The 20,867-nt window shown below is 35.1% G+C and overlaps 3 protein-coding genes across 6 annotated transcripts in view; 1 reads left to right on the forward strand and 2 right to left on the reverse strand.

Moving 5' to 3' along the window:
• Positions 1–3,632: 3,632 nt before the first annotated feature.
• Positions 3,633–4,530, reverse strand: LOC135142791 (putative uncharacterized protein DDB_G0286901). The gene is made up of 2 exons (XM_064074538.1): positions 4,405–4,530; positions 3,633–4,250 (listed from the first exon to the last, which is right to left on the reverse strand). Exons 1-2 carry the CDS (start codon positions 4,528–4,530, stop codon positions 3,633–3,635), a joined length of 744 nt encoding a protein of 247 aa, XP_063930608.1.
• A 1,917-nt stretch (positions 4,531–6,447) lies between these two features.
• LOC135142807 (NADH-ubiquinone oxidoreductase 49 kDa subunit-like) lies at positions 6,448–19,754 on the forward strand. The gene is made up of 9 exons (XM_064074559.1): positions 6,448–6,482; positions 6,533–6,812; positions 6,866–7,255; positions 18,770–18,933; positions 18,982–19,101; positions 19,157–19,286; positions 19,332–19,428; positions 19,486–19,626; positions 19,686–19,754. Exons 2-9 carry the CDS (start codon positions 6,534–6,536, stop codon positions 19,721–19,723), a joined length of 1,359 nt encoding a protein of 452 aa, XP_063930629.1. The 5' UTR covers positions 6,448–6,482; position 6,533; the 3' UTR covers positions 19,724–19,754.
• The window catches only part of LOC135142806 (protein neuralized), a 98,978-nt gene continuing 97,863 nt past the window's right edge, over positions 19,753–20,867 (reverse strand). For all 4 annotated transcript variants that reach the window (XM_064074558.1, XM_064074555.1, XM_064074556.1 and 1 more), the window contains exon 4: positions 19,753–20,814. In XM_064074558.1, the coding sequence (XP_063930628.1) occupies positions 20,569–20,814 (246 nt within the window). In that variant the 3' untranslated portion in view covers positions 19,753–20,568. The remainder of the gene's footprint in view (positions 20,815–20,867) is intronic.

The raw sequence follows: 20,867 nt of genomic DNA on the forward strand, positions 1-20,867 counted from the left end.
TCAGGATTAATTGTCTCGTTGACACATCACTAAACATGCGTCTGTGTAACATTCGCGTTAAAAATGTCTAATCTCAATCTCAAAACATATTGACAGCTTGCTATTCGCGGAACGTAATTAGCTACTGACATTTTAAAGGCACATCCAAGTTTAATTCTTTTTTTATTAGTGCGAAGACGTAAGAAAAAATAACACTTCCAGGTTAAGATTTCCAGTTTCGAGCAAAAATAGAAATAATGTTGGTTATGCAGACGCGGAAACTGTGAATGACCTGACTTTGACTTAATCATTATTATATTACGTAAAAGAGGCTAAAAATAGTGTCAGTTGAGCAGTCGATGTAGTGTGACACTGTCAACGCAAGAATATTGAATTTATTTATCAAATTATTTAATTTGATAATTTTAATTTTCGCCGAACCAGCGTGGGAAAAATTTAGACCGGCGTCTGAAAGGCCGAAATTTTATTTGATTTAAAAGTATATATACTTTGAAAGAATCTCGGGATCTCTTAATTCACGCTTGAACTTTTCACAGCATGTTTCTACATTATGCCGTTCGAGTTATTTTATATTAAAGCAGATTGCTCCTCTTAGACAATCTTTAGATCAGGATTAAAATCACTTTATTCAAAGCAGTAGTTTTGTTTAACTTAAATTATTGTACTCAAGTTTATGGTCCGTGTCTGTCGAAGTATGACAAAAGAAAATTACAAACAATTTAAAAAAACTGTGTGAGATTTCTAATAAATATACTCAGATTTCGACATATTTCAGTATATTTAAAATTTTTAAAAATACAAGAGAATCAAGTCTGATGTATTAAAGGGGCACAGCAGCAATGTTAATTAATGTTCGTCGATTTTAAATTTGACTATTTTTTGACTATTTTTTAAGTATGTCCTTGTTTTTGTTCTTATTGTTGTCTCTATTCTTGTTCTCATTCTTGTTCTAATTCCGGTTCCCATTCTTGTTCTCATTCTTTTTCGCATTTTTCTTCTCATTCTTGTTCTTATTCTTGTCCCCATTCTTGTTCTCGTTCTTGTTCTAATTTTTGTTCTTGTTCTTGTTCTAACTCTTGTTTCTGTTCTTGTTCTTGCTCCTGTCATTGTTCTTGTTCTTGTTCTTGTTCTGTTCTGTTCTTGTCCTCGTCCTAGTCCTTGTTCTTATGCTTGTTCTTGTCCTTGTCCTTGTTCTTATTCTTGTTCTCGTTCTCGTTCTTGTTCTTGTCCTTGTTATTGTCCTTATTCTAGTCCTCGTTCTTGTCCTTGTTCTAATCCTTGTTTTTATTCCTATTCCTGTTCCTATTCCTGTCTCTATTCCTGTACCGGTTCCTATTCCTGTTCCAATTCCTGTTCCTATTCCTGTTCCTATTCCTGTTCCTGTTCCTGTTCCTGTTCCTGTTCCTATTCCTGTTCCTGTTCCTATTCCTATTCCTGTTCCTATTCCTGTTCCTATATCTGTTTCTATTCCTGTCCCTATTCATCTCCTACTCGTGTTCTTAGCCTTGTTCTCATTCTTGTGTTCGCTTTTGTTTTCATTCTTCTTCTCATTCTTGTTCTAGATCTTGTCCTAATTCTTGTTTTTTTCTTGTTATTATTGATGTTTCCTCTTCCTATTCATCCCCCCCCCACTCGTGTTGTCCGCCTTGCTCAAATTATTGTTCTCAATCCTGTTCTGATTCTTGTTCTCATTCTTGTTTTCATTTTTGTTCTCATTCTTGTTCTCATTCTTCTTCTCATTCTTGTTTTAAACTTTGTTCTAATTCTTGTTCTTCTTCTTGTTATTACTGATGTTTTAACTGTTGATCTGGCTCTTATTCTCACTCTGGTTCTCACTCTCGTTCCTGTTCCTATTCCTGTTCCTATTCCTGTTCCTATTCCTGTTCCTATTCCTGTTCCTATTCCTGTTCCTATTCCTGTTCCTATTCCTGTTCCTATTTCTGTTCCTATTCCTGTTCCTATTCCTGTTCCTATTCCTGTTCCTATTCCTGTTACTATTTCTGTTCCTATTCCTGTTCCTATTCCTGCTCTTATTCCTCTTCCTATTCCTGTTCCTATCCGTGTTTCTTTTCGTGTTCTTATTCGTGTTCTCCTTCTTGTTCTCCTTCTTGTTCTCATTCTTGTTCCCATTTTTGTTCTCATTTTTGTTCTCATTCTTGTTGTCATTTTGTTGTCATTCTTGTTCTCACTCTTGTCCTCATTCTTGTTTTCATTCTTGTTTTCATTCTTGTTCTTGTTGTTCTACATCTTGTTTTAATTTTTGTTCTTCTCCTTGTTCTTACTGATGATCTGACACTTGTTTTCACTCTTGTTCTTACTCTTGTTCCTTTTTGTTGTTCCTGTTCTTGTGATTGTTCTTGTTTTTATGTTCTTGTTCTTGTTCTTGTTTTTATTTTCTTGTTCTTGTCCCTATTCCTGTTCCTCTTCCTATTCTTATTCCTGTTCCTATTCCTGTTCCTATTTCTGTTCCTATTCGTGTTCCTCTTCGTGTTTTTATTCGTCCTCATGTTCGTGTTCTCATTCTTGTTCTCATTTTTGTTTTCACTCTTGCTCTAATTCATGTTTTGGCTCTTGTTCTCATTCTTGTTCTAAATCTTGTTCTAATGCTTGTTCTTCTTCTTGTTCTTACTGTTGTTATTACTGTTTATCTGAGTCTTATTCTCACTCATGTTCCTGTCGTTGTTCTTGTTCATGTTCTTGTTCTTATTCTTATTCTTGTTCTTGTTCTTATTCTTGTTCTTGTTCTTGTTCTTGTTCTTGTTCTTGTTCTTGTTCTTGTTCTTGTTCTTGTTTTTGTTCTTGTACTTGTTCTTGTTTTTGTTTTTGTTTTTGTAATTGTTCTTGTTCTTGTTCTTGTGCTTGTTCTTGTTCTTGTTCTTGTTCTTGTTCTTGTTCTTGTTCTTGTTTCTATTCCTGTTCCTATTTTTGTTCCTATTCCTGATCCTATTCCTGCTCCTATTCCTATTCCTGTTCCTCTTCATATTCCTGTTCCTATGCCTGGTCCTATTCCTGTTCCTATTCGTGTTCCTATTCATGTTCCAATAAATGTTCCTTTTCGTGTTCCTATTCGTCCTCATGTTCGTGTTCTCATTGTTGTTCTCATTTTTGTTTTCACTCTTACTCTAATTCTTGTTCTGGTTCTTATTCTAATTCTTGTTCTAAATCTTGTTCTAATGCTTGTTCTTCTTGTTGTTCTTACTGTTGTTATTACTGTTTATCTGGGTCTTATTCTCACTCATGTTCTTTTAATTGTTCTTGTTCATGTTCTTGTTCTTGTTCTTTTTCTTATTCTTGTTCTTGTTCTTGTTCTTGTTCTTGTTCTTGTTCTTGTTCTTGTTCTTGTTCTTGTTCTTGTTCTTGTTCTTGTTCTTGTTCTTGTTCTTGTTCTTGTTCTTGTTCTTGTTCTTGTTCTTGTGCTTGTTCTTGTTCTTGTTCTTGTTCTTGTTCCTGTTCCTATGCCTGTTCTTATTCCTGTTCCTATTCGTGTTCCTATTCATGTTCCAATAAATGTTCCTCTTCGTGTTCCTATTCGTCCTCATTATCGTGTTCTCATTCTTGTTCTCATTTTTGTTTTCACTCTTACTCTAATTCTTGTTCTAGTTCTTGTTCTCATTCTTGTTCTAAATCTTGTTCTAATGCTTGTTCTTCTTGTTGTTCTTACTGTTGTTATTACTGTTTATCTGGGTCTTATTCTCACTCATGTTCTTGTAATTGTTCTTGTTCATGTTCTTGTTCTTGTTCTTTTTCTTATTCTTGTTCTTGTTCTTGTTCTTGTTCTTATTCTTGTTCTTGTTCTTGTTCTTGTTCTTGTTCTTGTTCTTGTTCTTGTTCTTGTTCTTGTTCTTGTTCTTGTTCCTGCTCCTATTCCTGTTCCTGTTTCTATTCATGTTTCTATTCATATTCCTATTCCTGTTTCTATTCCTGTTCCTATTCCTGTTCCTATTCCTGTTCCTATTCCTGTTCCTATTCCTGTTCCTATTCCTGTTCCTATTCCTGTTCCTATTCCTGTTCTTCTTCATATTCCTGTTCCTATTCCTGTTCCTATTCCTGTTCCTATTCCTGTTCCTATTCCTGTTCCTATTCCTGTTCCTATTCTTGTTTCTATTCCTGTTCCTGTTCCTGTTCCTATTCCTATTCCTGTTCCTATTCCTGTTCCTATTCCTGTTGCTATTCCTGGTTCTCTTCTTGTTCCTATTCCTGGTCGTGTTTCTTTTCGTGTTCTTCTTCTTGTTCTCATTCTTCTTCTCATTCTTGTTATAATTCTTGTTGTTCTAAATCTTGTTCTAATTCATGTTCTTTTTCTTGTTCTTATTGTTGATCTGACTCTTGTCTTGTTCCTTTTCTTGCTCCTGTTCCTGTAATTGTTCTTATTCTTGTTCTTGTTTTTGTACCTATTCCTGTTACTCTTCTTATTCCTATCCCCATTGCCGTTCCTATTCTTGTTCCTGTTCCTGTTCCTACTTCTATTCTTATTCCTATTTCTATTCCTGTTCCCATTCGTGCTCCTATTAGTCCTTCTGTTCGTTTCATTCTTGTTCTCATTCTTGTTCTAAATCTTGTTCTAATTCTTGCTCTTCTTCTTGTTCTTACTGTTGTTATTACTGTTGCTCTGGATCTTGTTCTTACTCTTGTTTCTGTTCTTGTTCCTGTTCCTGTTCTTGTGCTTGTTTTTGTTCCTATTCCTGTTCCTGTGCCTGTTCCTATTCCTGTTCCTGTTCCTGTTATTATTCCTGTTCCTATTCGTGTTTCTTTTCGTTTTATTATTTTTGTCCTCTTTCTTTTTCTCATTCTTCTTGTAATTTTTATGGCCAATCTTGTTCTAATTCTTGTTCCCATTCATGTGTTCATGCTTGTTCTCATTTTTGTCCTCATTCTTCTTCTTATTCTTGTTCTCATTCTTGTTTACATTCTTGTTCTTCTTGTTGTTTTAAATCTTGTTCTAATTCTTGTTCTTACTCTTGTTCCTTTTCTTGTTCTTGTTCCTTTTCCTATTACTATTCCTGCTCCTATTCCTGTTCCTGTTCCTATTCCTATTCCTGTTCCTATTCCCGTTTCTATTCCTGTTCTTATTCTTGCTCTTTTCCTTATTTGTTCAGAAATTTCAGGAACCCCTTGTGTTTTGTTTTTGAAGTAATTTGAAAAAATCTTCGAAACCCCTGGACCTCTTGTATCTAGCTTTTGAAGTAGTTTTAAATAATCTTGGGGAGCCCTTGTGTTTTGTTTTTGAAGTAGTTTGAAAGGATATCGGGAATCGCTTGTTTTATTTTTGAAATGATTTGAAAAAACCTTAGGGATTGCTTGTGTTTTGTTTTTTAAGTAATTTGAGAGAATTTCGGGAACCTGTTTTGCTTTGTTTTTGAAATGGTTTGAAAGAATTTTGGGGATCCGTTGTCTTGTTTTTGAAGTAATTTGAAGGAATCTCTGAGATCCCTTGTGTTTTGTTTTTGAAGTAACTTGAAAGAATCTCGGGAATACCTTTTGTTTTGTTTTTCAAGTAGTTTGAAAAACTTTCGGCGACCCGTTTTATTTTGTTTTTGAAGTAGTTTGAAAGAATCTCTGGGATCTTTTATGTTTTGTTCTTAAAGTAGTTTGAAATAATTTCGGGGATCCCTTGTTTTGTTTTTGGACTAATTTCAATGAATTTCATTGGAAAATTGAAGCAAATTTTTGTGTTGGCAATTCTGAATTTATTGGTATCCATGTTACCACGTCAATTTGCATTTAAAATTTTAAATAGGTGACCAACCTAACAAAAAAATCACCAACATTAAATCGGTATTAAACGAACATGTACGTGGTCAAGTCTCGTAAAAATTCTGATTTCTTTTCATTAATCTAAAGTATGAAAATTAATTACGTATATTTTGTGGAAGTATATGGATCAAACATTTAGGCATCCACCACGACACGTAAGTGAAAATAACCGATGAACTAATTTTTGTGAGTTTAAATTTTAAATCGGTAACAGATTAAAATTGATAATGTTTTCCGAACAATATTGATTTCTTAATTGATAAAATATACGTTGAGAAAAAAACATTAGTTTATAAGTAAATACTTCCATGTTCATCCTTGAACTATATGCAACACAACAAACACATCAATGTATAGTTAATTGCAACTACAATGGAAGATTTATTTTTTACGTTCTTGATGTATAGGCAACCCATATTTCGGGGATCTAAATAATGAAAGAAAAAACCAACGTGTGTGATTTTCAGTGCTTGTTTTCACATCTTACGTTATGGGAAAGAAACCTGAAAAATATTGAAAACTGTTTGTGCCGAGCCGAAATAAACAAATAAAGAGGTCAAATGTTGGCAACTAATATTCCGCTACTAACCGGCAGAGGGCGCAGCTACGGTACAGTTAACTACAGATTTAAATTTCTACAACCATTTCAATTTGAAACGAATTTTAATTACAAATAATTAAACGAATAAAAATAAAAAATCCTACCGAAACAGACAAACATAATTCATGTGACTACAAATGTCAAACTCAGTGTCACTTACTTACTAATCACTTTCAGAATGAACATTACCAATTTACGAAAATGTCTTCCAATTAAAACCATTTTATTCTCTCAATCCCACCGCAAAAAAGCCTGGTACCCGGACTCCGAATGGATGAAACAATTCGAAGGCCCCGTCATGTACCCCGACGAAACCACCTCCAAATTCAAACTTCCCCCATACAACGCCAAAAAACCCCCCGTCGAAAAAAAATTCACAACCATGACCATCAACTTCGGTCCCGTTCATCCAGCCGCCCACGGCTGCCTCCGAATGATAACCGAATTAGACGGTGAGGTAAGTCAGCCACCAATTAACCAAACCCAAACAAATCCACAGTTCAAAAATAGATCGTACGCAGCGTGTGCCCTCACATCGGACTCCTCCACCGAGGAACCGAGAAACTCACCGAGTACAAAACCTACTACCAAGTCCTTCCTTACTTCGACCGCCTCGACTACGTCTCGCCCATATGCAACGAGCACTCTTTTGTTCTGGCGGCCGAGAAGCTGCTCAACATCGAGGTTCCGCGAAGAGGCAGGTTCATAAGGACGTTGTTTGCGGAGATTACGCGCTTGATGAACCACATGGCTGTGACCTCGTTCTTGGCGCTGGACGTGGGGGCGATCACGCCGCTGTTTTGGCTGTTCGAGGAGAGGGAGAAGATGTTCGAGCTTATTGAGAGGGCTTGCGGGTCGAGGATGCATGCTGGGTTCTTCCGGATTGGAGGGGTTAGCCAGGTGCCAGAAAAACATCAAATGATATATAAAGAGCGGATTTTAGGCGAAAAATACAAAATAGGCGCAATTTTTAAAAACTGAAATTTTTTTAATTTTTAATTTCGGCCAAATTTTGACATTTTCGAAACTTAACTAAATACATTTTCTTGTAGATTTCGAGCTTTAGAACTCACTTTCGGAATCGTTTCTTTGACAACTCCAACCGTTTTCCCAGAATCTACCGTTGAAATATCGAAATTTTTAGAAATTTTCAAAAATTCGCACTTCGTAACGATTCTTTCGAAAATGTTGCTCGGTGACCATCAACACTTTATATTTTTGGAATCAGCATGTCGAGATCTACGTCCCTGAATTTTTTCGCAATTTTTAAACAATTTTTTTAAAAGTGAAATTTTTCCAATGGTCCCCCCTTCTTCAAATTTCGCCCAAATTTTGACATTTTCGAAACTTAACTGAATACATTTTCTTGTAGATTTCGAGCCCTAGAACTCACTTTCGGAATCGTTTCTTTGACAACTCCAACCGTTTTCCCAGAATCGACCGTTGAAATATCGAAATTTTTAGAAATTTTCAAAAATTCGCCTTTCGTAACGATTCTTTCGAAAATGTTGCTCGGTGACGATCAACACTCTATATTTTTGGAATCAGCATGTCGAGATCTACGTCCCTGAATTTTTTCACAATTTTTAAACATTTTTTTTAAAAGTGAAATTTTTCCAATGGTCCCCCCTTCTTCAAATTTCGCCCAAATTTTGACATTTTCGAAACTTAACTAAATACATTTTCTTGTAGATTTCGAGCCCTAGAACTCACTTTCGGAATCGTTTCTTTGACAACTCCAACGGTTTTCCCAGAATCGACCGTTGAAATATCGAAATTTTTAGAAATTTTCAAAAATTCGCATTTCGTAACGATTCTTTCGAAAATGTTGCTCGGTGACCATCAATACTCTATATTTTTGGAATCAGCATGTCGAGATCTACGTCCCTGAATTTTTTCGCAATTTTTAAACAATTTTTTTAAAAGTGAAATTTTTCCAATGGTCCCCCCTTCTTCAAATTTCGCCCAAATTTTAACATTTTCGAAACTTAATTAAATACATTTTCCTGTAGATTTCGAGCTTTAGAACTCACTTTCGGAATCGTTTCTTAGACAACTCCAACCGTTTTCCCAGAATCGACCGTTGAAATATCGAAATTTTTAGAAATTTTCAAAATTTCGCATTTCGTAACGATTCTTTCGAAAATGTTGCTCGGGGACCATCAACACTCTATATTTTTGGAATCAGCATGTCTAGATCTACGTCCCTGAATTTTTTCACAATTTTTAAACAATTTTTTTAAAAGTGAAATTTTTCCAATGGTCCCCCCTTCTTCAAATTTCGCCCAAATTTTGACATTTTCGAAACTTAACTAAATACATTTTCTTGTAGATTTCGATCTCTAGAACTCAATTTCGGAATCGTTTCTTTGACAACTCCAACCGTTTTCCCAGAATCGACCGTTGAAATATCGAAATTTTTAGAAATTTTCAAAATTTCGCATTTCGTAACGATTCTTTCGAAAATGTTGCTCGGGGACCATCAACACTCTATATTTTTGGAATCAGCATGTCTAGATCTACGTCCCTGAATTTTTTCACAATTTTTAAACAATTTTTTTAAAAGTGAAATTTTTCCAATGGTCCCCCCTTCTTCAAATTTCGCCCAAATTTTGACATTTTCGAAACTTAACTAAATACATTTTCTTGTAGATTTCGATCTCTAGAACTCAATTTCGGAATCGTTTCTTTGACAACTCCAACCGTTTTCCCAGAATCGACCGTTGAAATATCGAAATTTTTAGAAATTTTCAAAAATTCGCATTTCGTAACGATTCTTTCGAAAATGTTGCTCGGTGACCATCAACACTCTATATTTTTGGAATCAGCATGTCGAGATCTACGTCCCTGAATTTTTTCACAATTTTTAAACATTTTTTTTAAAAGTGAAATTTTTCCAATGGTCCCCCCTTCTTCAAATTTCGCCCAAATTTTGACATTTTCGAAACTTAACTAAATACATTTTCTTGTAGATTTCGAGCCCTAGAACTCACTTTCGGAATCGTTTCTTTGACAACTCCAACGGTTTTCCCAGAATCGACCGTTGAAATATCGAAATTTTTAGAAATTTTCAAAAATTCGCATTTCGTAACGATTCTTTCGAAAATGTTGCTCGGTGACCATCAACACTCTATATTTTTGGAATCAGCATGTCGAGATCTACGTCCCTGAATTTTTTCACAATTTTTAAACATTTTTTTTAAAAGTGAAATTTTTCCAATGGTCCCCCCTTCTTCAAATTTCGCCCAAATTTTGACATTTTCGAAACTGAACTAAATACATTTTCTTGTAGATTTCGAGCCCTAGAACTCACTTTCGGAATCGTTTCTTTGACAACTCCAACGGTTTTCCCAGAATCGACCGTTGAAATATCGAAATTTTTAGAAATTTTCAAAAATTCGCATTTCGTAACGATTCTTTCGAAAATGTTGCTCGGTGACCATCAACACTCTATATTTTTGGAATCAGCATGTCGAGATCTACGTCCCTGAATTTTTTCGCAATTTTTAAACAATTTTTTTAAAAGTGAAATTTTTCCAATGGTCCCCCCTTCTTCAAATTTCGCCCAAATTTTAACATTTTCGAAACTTAATTAAATACATTTTCCTGTAGATTTCGAGCTTTAGAACTCACTTTCGGAATCGTTTCTTAGACAACTCCAACCGTTTTCCCAGAATCGACCGTTGAAATATCGAAATTTTTAGAAATTTTCAAAAATTCGCCTTTCGTAACGATTCTTTCGAAAATGTTGCTCGGTGACGATCAACACTCTATATTTTTGGAATCAGCATGTCGAGATCTACGTCCCTGAATTTTTTCACAATTTTTAAACAATTTTTTTAAAAGTGAAATTTTTCCAATGGTCCCCCCTTCTTCAAATTTCGCCCAAATTTTGACATTTTCGAAACTTAACTAAATACATTTTCTTGTAGATTTCGATCTCTAGAACTCAATTTCGGAATCGTTTCTTTGACAACTCCAACCGTTTTCCCAGAATCGACCGTTGAAATATCGAAATTTTTAGAAATTTTCAAAAATTCGCATTTCGTAACGATTCTTTCGAAAATGTTGCTCGGTGACCATCAACACTCTATATTTTTGGAATCAGCATGTCGAGATCTACGTCCCTGAATTTTTTCACAATTTTTAAACATTTTTTTTAAAAGTGAAATTTTTCCAATGGTCCCCCCTTCTTCAAATTTCGCCCAAATTTTGACATTTTCGAAACTGAACTAAATACATTTTCTTGTAGATTTCGAGCCCTAGAACTCACTTTCGGAATCGTTTCTTTGACAACTCCAACGGTTTTCCCAGAATCGACCGTTGAAATATCGAAATTTTTAGAAATTTTCAAAAATTCGCATTTCGTAACGATTCTTTCGAAAATGTTGCTCGGTGACCATCAACACTCTATATTTTTGGAATCAGCATGTCGAGATCTACGTCCCTGAATTTTTTCGCAATTTTTAAACAATTTTTTTAAAAGTGAAATTTTTCCAATGGTCCCCCCTTCTTCAAATTTCGCCCAAATTTTAACATTTTCGAAACTTAATTAAATACATTTTCCTGTAGATTTCGAGCTTTAGAACTCACTTTCGGAATCGTTTCTTAGACAACTCCAACCGTTTTCCCAGAATCGACCGTTGAAATATCGAAATTTTTAGAAATTTTCAAAATTTCGCATTTCGTAACGATTCTTTCGAAAATGTTGCTCGGGGACCATCAACACTCTATATTTTTGGAATCAGCATGTCTAGATCTACGTCCCTGAATTTTTTCACAATTTTTAAACAATTTTTTTAAAAGTGAAATTTTTCCAATGGTCCCCCCTTCTTCAAATTCCGCCCAAATTTTGACATTTTCGAAACTTAACTAAATACATTTTCTTGTAGATTTCGAGCCCTAGAACTCACTTTCGGAATCGTTTATTTGACAACTCCAACGGTTTTCCCAGAATCGACCGTTGAAATATCGAAATTTTTAGAAATTTTCAAAAATTCGCATTTCGTAACGATTCTTTCGAAAATGTTGCTCGGGGACCATCAACACTCTATATTTTTGGAATCAGCATGTCGAGATCTACGTCCCTGAATTTTTTCACAATTTTTAAACAATTTTTTTAAAAGTGAAATTTTTCCAATGGTCCCCCCTTCTTCAAATTTCGCCCAAATTTTGACATTTTCGAAACTTAACTAAAAACATTTTCTTGTAGATTTCGAGCCCTAGAACTCACTTTCGGAATCGTTTCTTTGACAACTCCAACCGTTTTCCCAGAATCGACCGTTGAAATATCGAAATTTTTAGAAATTTTCAAAAATTCGCCTTTCGTAACGATTCTTTCGAAAATGTTGCTCGGTGACGATCAACACTCTATATTTTTGGAATCAGCATGTCGAGATCTACGTCCCTGAATTTTTTCACAATTTTTAAACATTTTTTTTAAAAGTGAAATTTTTCCAATGGTCCCCCCTTCTTCAAATTTCGCCCAAATTTTGACATTTTCGAAACTTAACTAAATACATTTTCTTGTAGATTTCGAGCCCTAGAACTCACTTTCGGAATCGTTTCTTTGACAACTCCAACGGTTTTCCCAGAATCGACCGTTGAAATATCGAAATTTTTAGAAATTTTCAAAAATTCGCATTTCGTAACGATTCTTTCGAAAATGTTGCTCGGTGACCATCAACACTCTATATTTTTGGAATCAGCATGTCGAGATCTACGTCCCTGAATTTTTTCGCAATTTTTAAACAATTTTTTTAAAAGTGAAATTTTTCCAATGGTCCCCCCTTCTTCAAATTTCGCCCAAATTTTAACATTTTCGAAACTTAATTAAATACATTTTCCTGTAGATTTCGAGCTTTAGAACTCACTTTCGGAATCGTTTCTTAGACAACTCCAACCGTTTTCCCAGAATCGACCGTTGAAATATCGAAATTTTTAGAAATTTTCAAAAATTCGCATTTCGTAACGATTCTTTCGAAAATGTTGCTCGGTGACCATCAACACTCTATATTTTTGGAATCAGCATGTCGAGATCTACGTCCCTGAATTTTTTCACAATTTTTAAACAATTTTTTTAAAAGTGAAATTTTTCCAATGGTCCCCCCTTCTTCAAATTTCGCCCAAATTTTGACATTTTCGAAACTTAACTAAATACATTTTCTTGTAGATTTCGATCTCTAGAACTCAATTTCGGAATCGTTTCTTTGACAACTCCAACCGTTTTCCCAGAATCGACCGTTGAAATATCGAAATTTTTAGAAATTTTCAAAAATTCGCATTTCGTAACGATTCTTTCGAAAATGTTGCTCGGTGACCATCAACACTCTATATTTTTGGAATCAGCATGTCGAGATCTACGTCCCTGAATTTTTTCACAATTTTTAAACATTTTTTTTAAAAGTGAAATTTTTCCAATGGTCCCCCCTTCTTCAAATTTCGCCCAAATTTTGACATTTTCGAAACTGAACTAAATGCATTTTCTTGTAGATTTCGAGCCCTAGAACTCACTTTCGGAATCGTTTCTTTGACAACTCCAACGGTTTTCCCAGAATCGACCGTTGAAATATCGAAATTTTTAGAAATTTTCAAAAATTCGCCTTTCGTAACGATTCTTTCGAAAATGTTGCTCGGTGACGATCAACACTCTATATTTTTGGAATCAGCATGTCGAGATCTACGTCCCTGAATTTTTTCACAATTTTTAAACATTTTTTTTAAAAGTGAAATTTTTCCAATGGTCCCCCCTTCTTCAAATTTCGCCCAAATTTTGACATTTTCGAAACTTAACTAAATACATTTTCTTGTAGATTTCGAGCCCTAGAACTCACTTTCGGAATCGTTTCTTTGACAACTCCAACGGTTTTCCCAGAATCGACCGTTGAAATATCGAAATTTTTAGAAATTTTCAAAAATTCGCATTTCGTAACGATTCTTTCGAAAATGTTGCTCGGTGACCATCAACACTCTATATTTTTGGAATCAGCATGTCGAGATCTACGTCCCTGAATTTTTTCACAATTTTTAAACATTTTTTTTAAAAGTGAAATTTTTCCAATGGTCCCCCCTTCTTCAAATTTCGCCCAAATTTTGACATTTTCGAAACTTAACTAAATACATTTTCTTGTAGATTTCGAGCCCTAGAACTCACTTTCGGAATCGTTTCTTTGACAACTCCAACGGTTTTCCCAGAATCGACCGTTGAAATATCGAAATTTTTAGAAATTTTCAAAAATTCGCATTTCGTAACGATTCTTTCGAAAATGTTGCTCGGTGACCATCAACACTCTATATTTTTGGAATCAGCATGTCGAGATCTACGTCCCTGAATTTTTTCGCAATTTTTAAACAATTTTTTTAAAAGTGAAATTTTTCCAATGGTCCCCCCTTCTTCAAATTTCGCCCAAATTTTAACATTTTCGAAACTTAATTAAATACATTTTCCTGTAGATTTCGAGCTTTAGAACTCACTTTCGGAATCGTTTCTTAGACAACTCCAACCGTTTTCCCAGAATCGACCGTTGAAATATCGAAATTTTTAGAAATTTTCAAAATTTCGCATTTCGTAACGATTCTTTCGAAAATGTTGCTCGGTGACCATCAACACTCTATATTTTTGGAATCAGCATGTCGAGATCTACGTCCCTGAATTTTTTCACAATTTTTAAACAATTTTTTTAAAAGTGAAATTTTTCCAATGGTCCCCCCTTCTTCAAATTCCGCCCAAATTTTGACATTTTCGAAACTTAACTAAATACATTTTCTTGTAGATTTCGAGCCCTAGAACTCACTTTCGGAATCGTTTATTTGACAACTCCAACGGTTTTCCCAGAATCAACCGTTGAAATATCGAAATTTTTAGAAATTTTCAAAAATTCGCATTTCGTAACGATTCTTTCGAAAATGTTGCTCGGTGACCATCAACACTCTATATTTTTGGAATCAGCATGTCGAGATCTACGTCCCTGAATTTTTTCACAATTTTTAAACAATTTTTTTAAAAGTGAAATTTTTCCAATGGTCCCCCCTTCTTCAAATTTCGCCCAAATTTTGACATTTTCGAAACTTAACTAAATACATTTTCTTGTAGATTTCGATCTCTAGAACTCAATTTCGGAATCGTTTCTTTGACAACTCCAACCGTTTTCCCAGAATCGACCGTTGAAATATCGAAATTTTTAGAAATTTTCAAAAATTCGCATTTCGTAACGATTCTTTCGAAAATGTTGCTCGGTGACCATCAACACTCTATATTTTTGGAATCAGCATGTCGAGATCTACGTCCCTGAATTTTTTCACAATTTTTAAACATTTTTTTTAAAAGTGAAATTTTTCCAATGGTCCCCCCTTCTTCAAATTTCGCCCAAATTTTGACATTTTCGAAACTGAACTAAATACATTTTCTTGTAGATTTCGAGCCCTAGAACTCACTTTCGGAATCGTTTCTTTGACAACTCCAACGGTTTTCCCAGAATCGACCGTTGAAATATCGAAATTTTTAGAAATTTTCAAAAATTCGCCTTTCGTAACGATTCTTTCGAAAATGTTGCTCGGTGACGATCAACACTCTATATTTTTGGAATCAGCATGTCGAGATCTACGTCCCTGAATTTTTTCACAATTTTTAAACAGTTTTTTTAAAAGTGAAATTTTTCCAATGGTCCCCCCTTCTTCAAATTTCGCCCAAATTTTGACATTTTCGAAACTTAACGAAATACATTTTCTTGTAGACTTCGAGCTCTAGAACTCACTTTCGGAATCGTTTCTTTGACAACTCCAACCGTTTTCCCGGAATCGACCGTTGAAATATCGAAATTTTTTGAAATTTTCAAAAATTCGCATTTCGTAACGATTCTTTCGAAAATGTTGCTCGGTGACCATCAACACTCAATATTTTTGAAATCAGCATGTCGAGATCTACGTCCCTGAATTTTTTCACAATTTTTAAACAATTTTTTCAAAAGTGAAATTTTTCCAATGGTCCCCACTTCTTCAAATTTCGCCCAAAATTTGACATTTTCGAAACTTAACTAAAAACATTTTCTTGTAGATTTCGAGCCCTAGAACTCACTTTCGGAATCGTTTCTTTGACAACTCCAACCGTTTTCCCAGAATCTACCGTTAAAATATCGAAATTTTTAGAAATTTTCAAAAATTCGCATTTCGTAACGATTCTTTCGAGAATGTTGCTCTGTGACCGTCAACACTCTATATTTTTGGAATCAGCATGTCGAGATCTACGTCCCTGAATTTTTTCACAATTTTTAAACAATTTTTTTAAAAGTGAAATTTTTCCAATGGTCCCCCCTTCTTCAAATTTCGCCCAAATTTTGACATTTTCGAAACTTAACTAAATACATTTTCTTGTAGATTTCGAGCTCTAGAACTTACTTTCGGAATCGTTTCTTTGACAACTCCAACCGTTTTCCCAGAATCTACCGTTGAAATATCGGAATTTTTAGAAATTTTCAAAAATTCGCATTTCGTAACGATTCTTTCGAAAATGTTGCTCGGTGACCATCAACACTCTATATTTTTAGAATCAGCATGTCGAGATCTACGTCCCTGAATTTTTTCACAATTTTTAAACAATTTTTTTAAAAGTGAAATTTTTTCAATGGTCCCCCCTTCTTCAAATTTCGCCCAAATTTTGACATTTTCGAAACTTAACTAAATACATTTTCTTGTAGATTTCGAGCCCTAGAACTCACTTTCGGAATCGTTTCTTTGACAACTCCAACCGTTTTCCCAGAATCTACCGTTGAAATGTCGAAATTTTTAAAAATTTTCAAAAATTCGCATTTCGTAACGATTCTTTCGAAAATGTTGCTCGGTGACCATCAACACTCTATATTTTTGGAATCAGCATATTGAGATCTACGTCCCTGAATTTTTTCACAATTTTTATACAATTTTTTTAAAAGTGAAATTTTTCCAATGGTCCCCCCTTCTTCACATTTCGCCCAAATTTTGACATTTTCGAAACTTAACTAAATACATTTTCTTGTAGATTTCGAGCTCTAGAACTCACCTTCGGAATCGTTTCTTTGACAACTCCAACCGTTTCCCCAGAATCGACCGTTGAAATATCGAAATTTTTAGAAATTTTCAAAAATTCGCATTTCGTAACGATTCTTTCGAAAATGTTGCTCGGCGACCATCAACACTCTATATTTTTGGAATCAGCATGTCGAGATCTACGTCCCTGAATTTTTTCACAATTTTTAACAATTTTTTTAAAACTGAAATTTTTCTTTTTCCAATGGTCCCCCCTTCTTCAAATTTCGCCCAAATTTTGACATTTTCGAAACTTAACTAAATACATTTTCTTGTAGATTTCGAGCTCTAGAACTCACTTTCGGAATCGTTTCTTTGACAACTCCAACCGTTTTCCCAGAATCTACCGTTGAAATATCGGAATTTTTAGAAATTTTCAAAAATTCGCATTTCGTAACGATTCTTTCGAAAATGTTGCTCGGTGGCCATCAACACTCTATATTTTTGGAATCAGCATGTCGAGATCTACGTCCCTGAATTTTTTCATAATTTTTAGACAACTTTTTTAAACGTGAAATTTTTCCAATGGTCCCCCCTTCTTCAAATTTCGGCCAAATTTTGACATTTTCGAAATTTAACTAAATACATTTTCTTGTAGATTTCGAGCTTTAGAACTCACTTTCGGAATCGTTTCTTTGACAACTCCAACCGTTTTCCCAGAATTTACCGTCGAAATATCGAAATTTTTAGAAATTTTCAAAAATTCGCATTTCGTAACGATTCTTTCGAAAATGTTGCTCGGTGACCATCAACACTCTATATTTTTGGAATCAGCATGTCGAGATCTACGTCCCTGAATTTTTTCACAATTTTTAGACAATTTTTTTAAAAGTGAAATTTTTCCAATGGTCCCCCCTTCTTCAAATTTCGCCCAAATTTTGACATTTTCGAAACTTAACTAAATACATTTTCTTGTAGATTTCGAGCTCTAGAACTCACTTTCGGAATCGTTTCTTTGACAACTCCAACCGTTTTCCCAGAATCGACCGTTGAAATATCGAAATTTTTAGAAATTTTCAAAAATTCGCATTTCGTAACGATTCTTTCGAAAATGTTGCTCGGTGACCATCAACACTATATTTTTGGGTTCAGCATGTCGAGATCTACGTCCCTGAATTTTTTCACAATTTTTAAACGATTTTTTTTTAAGTGAAATTTTTCCAATGGTCCCCCCTTCTTCAAATTTTGCCTAAATTTTGACATTTTCGAAACTTAACTAAATACATTTTCTTGTAGATTTCAAGCTCTAGAACTCACTTTCGGAATCGTTGCTTTGACAACTCCAACCGTTTTCCCAGAATCTACCGTTGAAATATCGAAATTTTTAGAAATTTTCAAAAATTCGCATTTCGTAACGATTCTTTCGAAAATGTTGCTCGGTGACCATCAATACTCTATATTTTTGGAATCAGCATGTCGAGATCTACGTCCCTGAATTTTTTCACAATTTTTAAACGATTTTTTTTTAAGTGAAATTTTTCCAATGGTCCCCCCTTCTTCAAATTTTGCCTAAATTTTGACATTTTCGAAACTTAACTAAATACATTTTCTTGTAGATTTCAAGCTCTAGAACTCACTTTCGGAATCGTTGCTTTGACAACTCCAACCGTTTTCCCAGAATCTACCGTTGAAATATCGAAATTTTTAGAAATTTTCAAAAATTCGCATTTCGTAACGATTCTTTCGAAAATGTTGCTCGGTGACCATCAATACTCTATATTTTTGGAATCAGCATGTCGAGATCTACGTCCCTGAATTTTTTCACAATTTTTAAACAATTTCTTTAAAAGTGAAATTTTTCCAATGTTCCCCCCTTCTTCAAATTTCGCCCAAATTTTGACATTTTCGAAACTTAACTAAATACATTTTCTTGTAGATTTCAAGCCCTAGAACTCACTTTCGGAATCGTTTCTTTGACAACTCCAACCGTTTTCCCAGAATCGACCGTTGAAATATCGAAATTTTTAGAAATTTTCAAAAATTCGCATTTCGTAACGATTCTTTCGTAAATGTTGCTCCGTGACCATCAACACGCTATATTTTTGGAATCAGCATGTCGAGATCTGCATCTCTAAATTTTTTCACAATTTTTAGACAACTTTTTTAAAAGTGAAATTTTTCCAATTTCGGCCAAATTTTGACATTTTCGAAACATAACTAAATACACTTTCTTGTAGATTTCGAGCTCTAGAACTCACTTTCGGAATCGTTTCTTTGACAACTCCAACCGTTTTTCCGGAATCGACCATCGAAATATCGAAAATTTTAGAAATTTTCAAAAATTTCAAATTTGCCTTAGAATCCGCTCTTTAATAATAATCATAAAGTTTTTATTTAGGTCTTATTCTCTTGAAGGATATTCCCATTGGCCTCCTCCACGATATTAACAACCTCGTGTCGAAACTGAACGACAGACTAGACGAACTGGAGGACCTAATTTCCAACAACAGGATTTTCATTGCACGAACTAAAAACATTGGTGTTATTTCAGCAGAACAAGCCGTCAATCTGGGATTCTCGTAACGTTACCATAGCACATAGACGATTTCCACAACCATGTTTTCCAGAGGGGTTATGTTAAGAAGCTGCGGGATCAAATGGGACTTACGCAAAACCCAACCATATGAAGTTTACGACGAACTAGAGTTTGATGTTTGTATTGGTCATGGTGGCGATATTTACGACAGGTTGGTTGTCTCAGTTAACTGACGGATTAACAATCAATCACTGGTATAAACTTAGGTATTTAGTACGGGCTGCCGAGATGCGTCAGTCCATACGATTATGCGCCCAACTACTTAATAAAATGCCAGCCGGAGAGGTTAAAGTCGACGATCACAAAATTTCAGCCCCTAATCGCAGGGAAATGAAGGTGTTTTCGATAAGTTTGGTGACTGGTTTAAAGCGATTTTTGTAGAGTTCTATGGAGGCTTTGATTCATCACTTCAAGCTCTTCAGTCAGGGGTTCCAGGTGCCGCCGGGGTGTGCGTATGTGGCGACTGAGCACCCCAAAGGTGTGTGTCGTTGATATATTTCAGTGGTGCCAACCACACATCGTGAATCATTTTTAGGAGAGTTTGGGGTTTATTTAGTGTCTGATGGTAGCTCCAGGCCGTACCGTTGTAGAATTAGAGCGCCGAGTTTTATTCACCTGGCTGGGATGACTGTTTTGTCAAAAAATTATTTTCTCGCTGACGTCGTTGCCATTCTCGGTAACACATTCCCAGAGTTTTTTTTGACAGTTAGTGTGTAATAAGAACGTTTTTTTCAGCTTCGCTTGACGTGGTGTTTGGCGACGTGGATCGTTGATTTGTGCTTTAGTTGTAAATAAAAGGCTGTTTAAAATTAGTAATAGATAACATTTTATTCAAGAATAATAATATAATAATTGAACTAACATGTTGAACTAACTCAGTACATTCTTATGACTAGAAATACTATTATACAAAAGTTCTGATCCATTTTCAAAAACTGTCAAGCCATGTCATGCGCGTCTACTTAAGGGTTAACAGTTCTAAAACAATGGAGTCACTTAAGAATGCCTGATTTAACATAAAGACTGGCCAGTGAAGTATGTTTAAAGTTCTTTCACAGGAATGTTTATCACTTGTTGTAAATTACGAACTGAAAATGTCTCACATAACAAAAGCATCGACTAACAAAGAAACAAGATTGGTCGTATTAGAGGTTTAAAGGCGCCGAAAATAATTCTCTCATAAAGTTTCGTTACTCTGTAGTTTCACTATACATAATGATAATTTTGTCTTAGATAAAATAAATAAATACGTTTTAACTGCGTTGGCAGCTGACTACGTCCACCTGCGCGGACCTACATCCAGCAGTCGTGACTAATTTACTGCTTTCTTTGGTCTTCTGACAAACGACGAACTAAAATAGCCATAATAAAACAACTAAATTAATATAAACACATTAACAAATGGACAGGACAAATATTAAATAGTATTCCACCAATCAACGAGATTCAGTCTTTTTCATTACTATCCCCACATTCTAAGATCTGGTTTTAGGCAGTTGTCGCAAATGGAAGCACTTATAATAACTTAGGTTTCGTTTATTTAGTAACTCTCAACTACGTAGTCGGAAACGTCCCTCTAATTCCTCTACTAATACTAAAACCAGATGCCAGGGCCGTCCTAAGACTTGTACGTACGGATCACGTCTCTAATGACGGCCCTGCACAGAGGGCAGTGCCCTCCACCTTTGCCCCGCCATTGCTGCAACGCACATTCGTAGCACATGCACATATGTCCGCACATGTAAAGGACGGCATCGATGGAGTTCTCGTAGCATATCGTGCACTCGGTGCCCGTGCCCAGGGTGGCCCCGTTCTGCTCGGCCCAACCGAGCGGCGTCGAGTAGGCGCTGGAGTCCGAAACCGGCTGCAAAAAAACACAGTCAGTACAAATTCGAAATACGGCCTTGTTCGGCTTCG

This window comes from Zophobas morio, unplaced genomic scaffold (assembly GCF_036711695.1).
Source record: "Zophobas morio isolate AGI-343-1 ecotype UQ-CSIRO unplaced genomic scaffold, CSIRO_AGI_Zmor_V1 ptg000054l, whole genome shotgun sequence".
NCBI lineage: Eukaryota > Metazoa > Arthropoda > Insecta > Coleoptera > Tenebrionidae > Zophobas > Zophobas morio.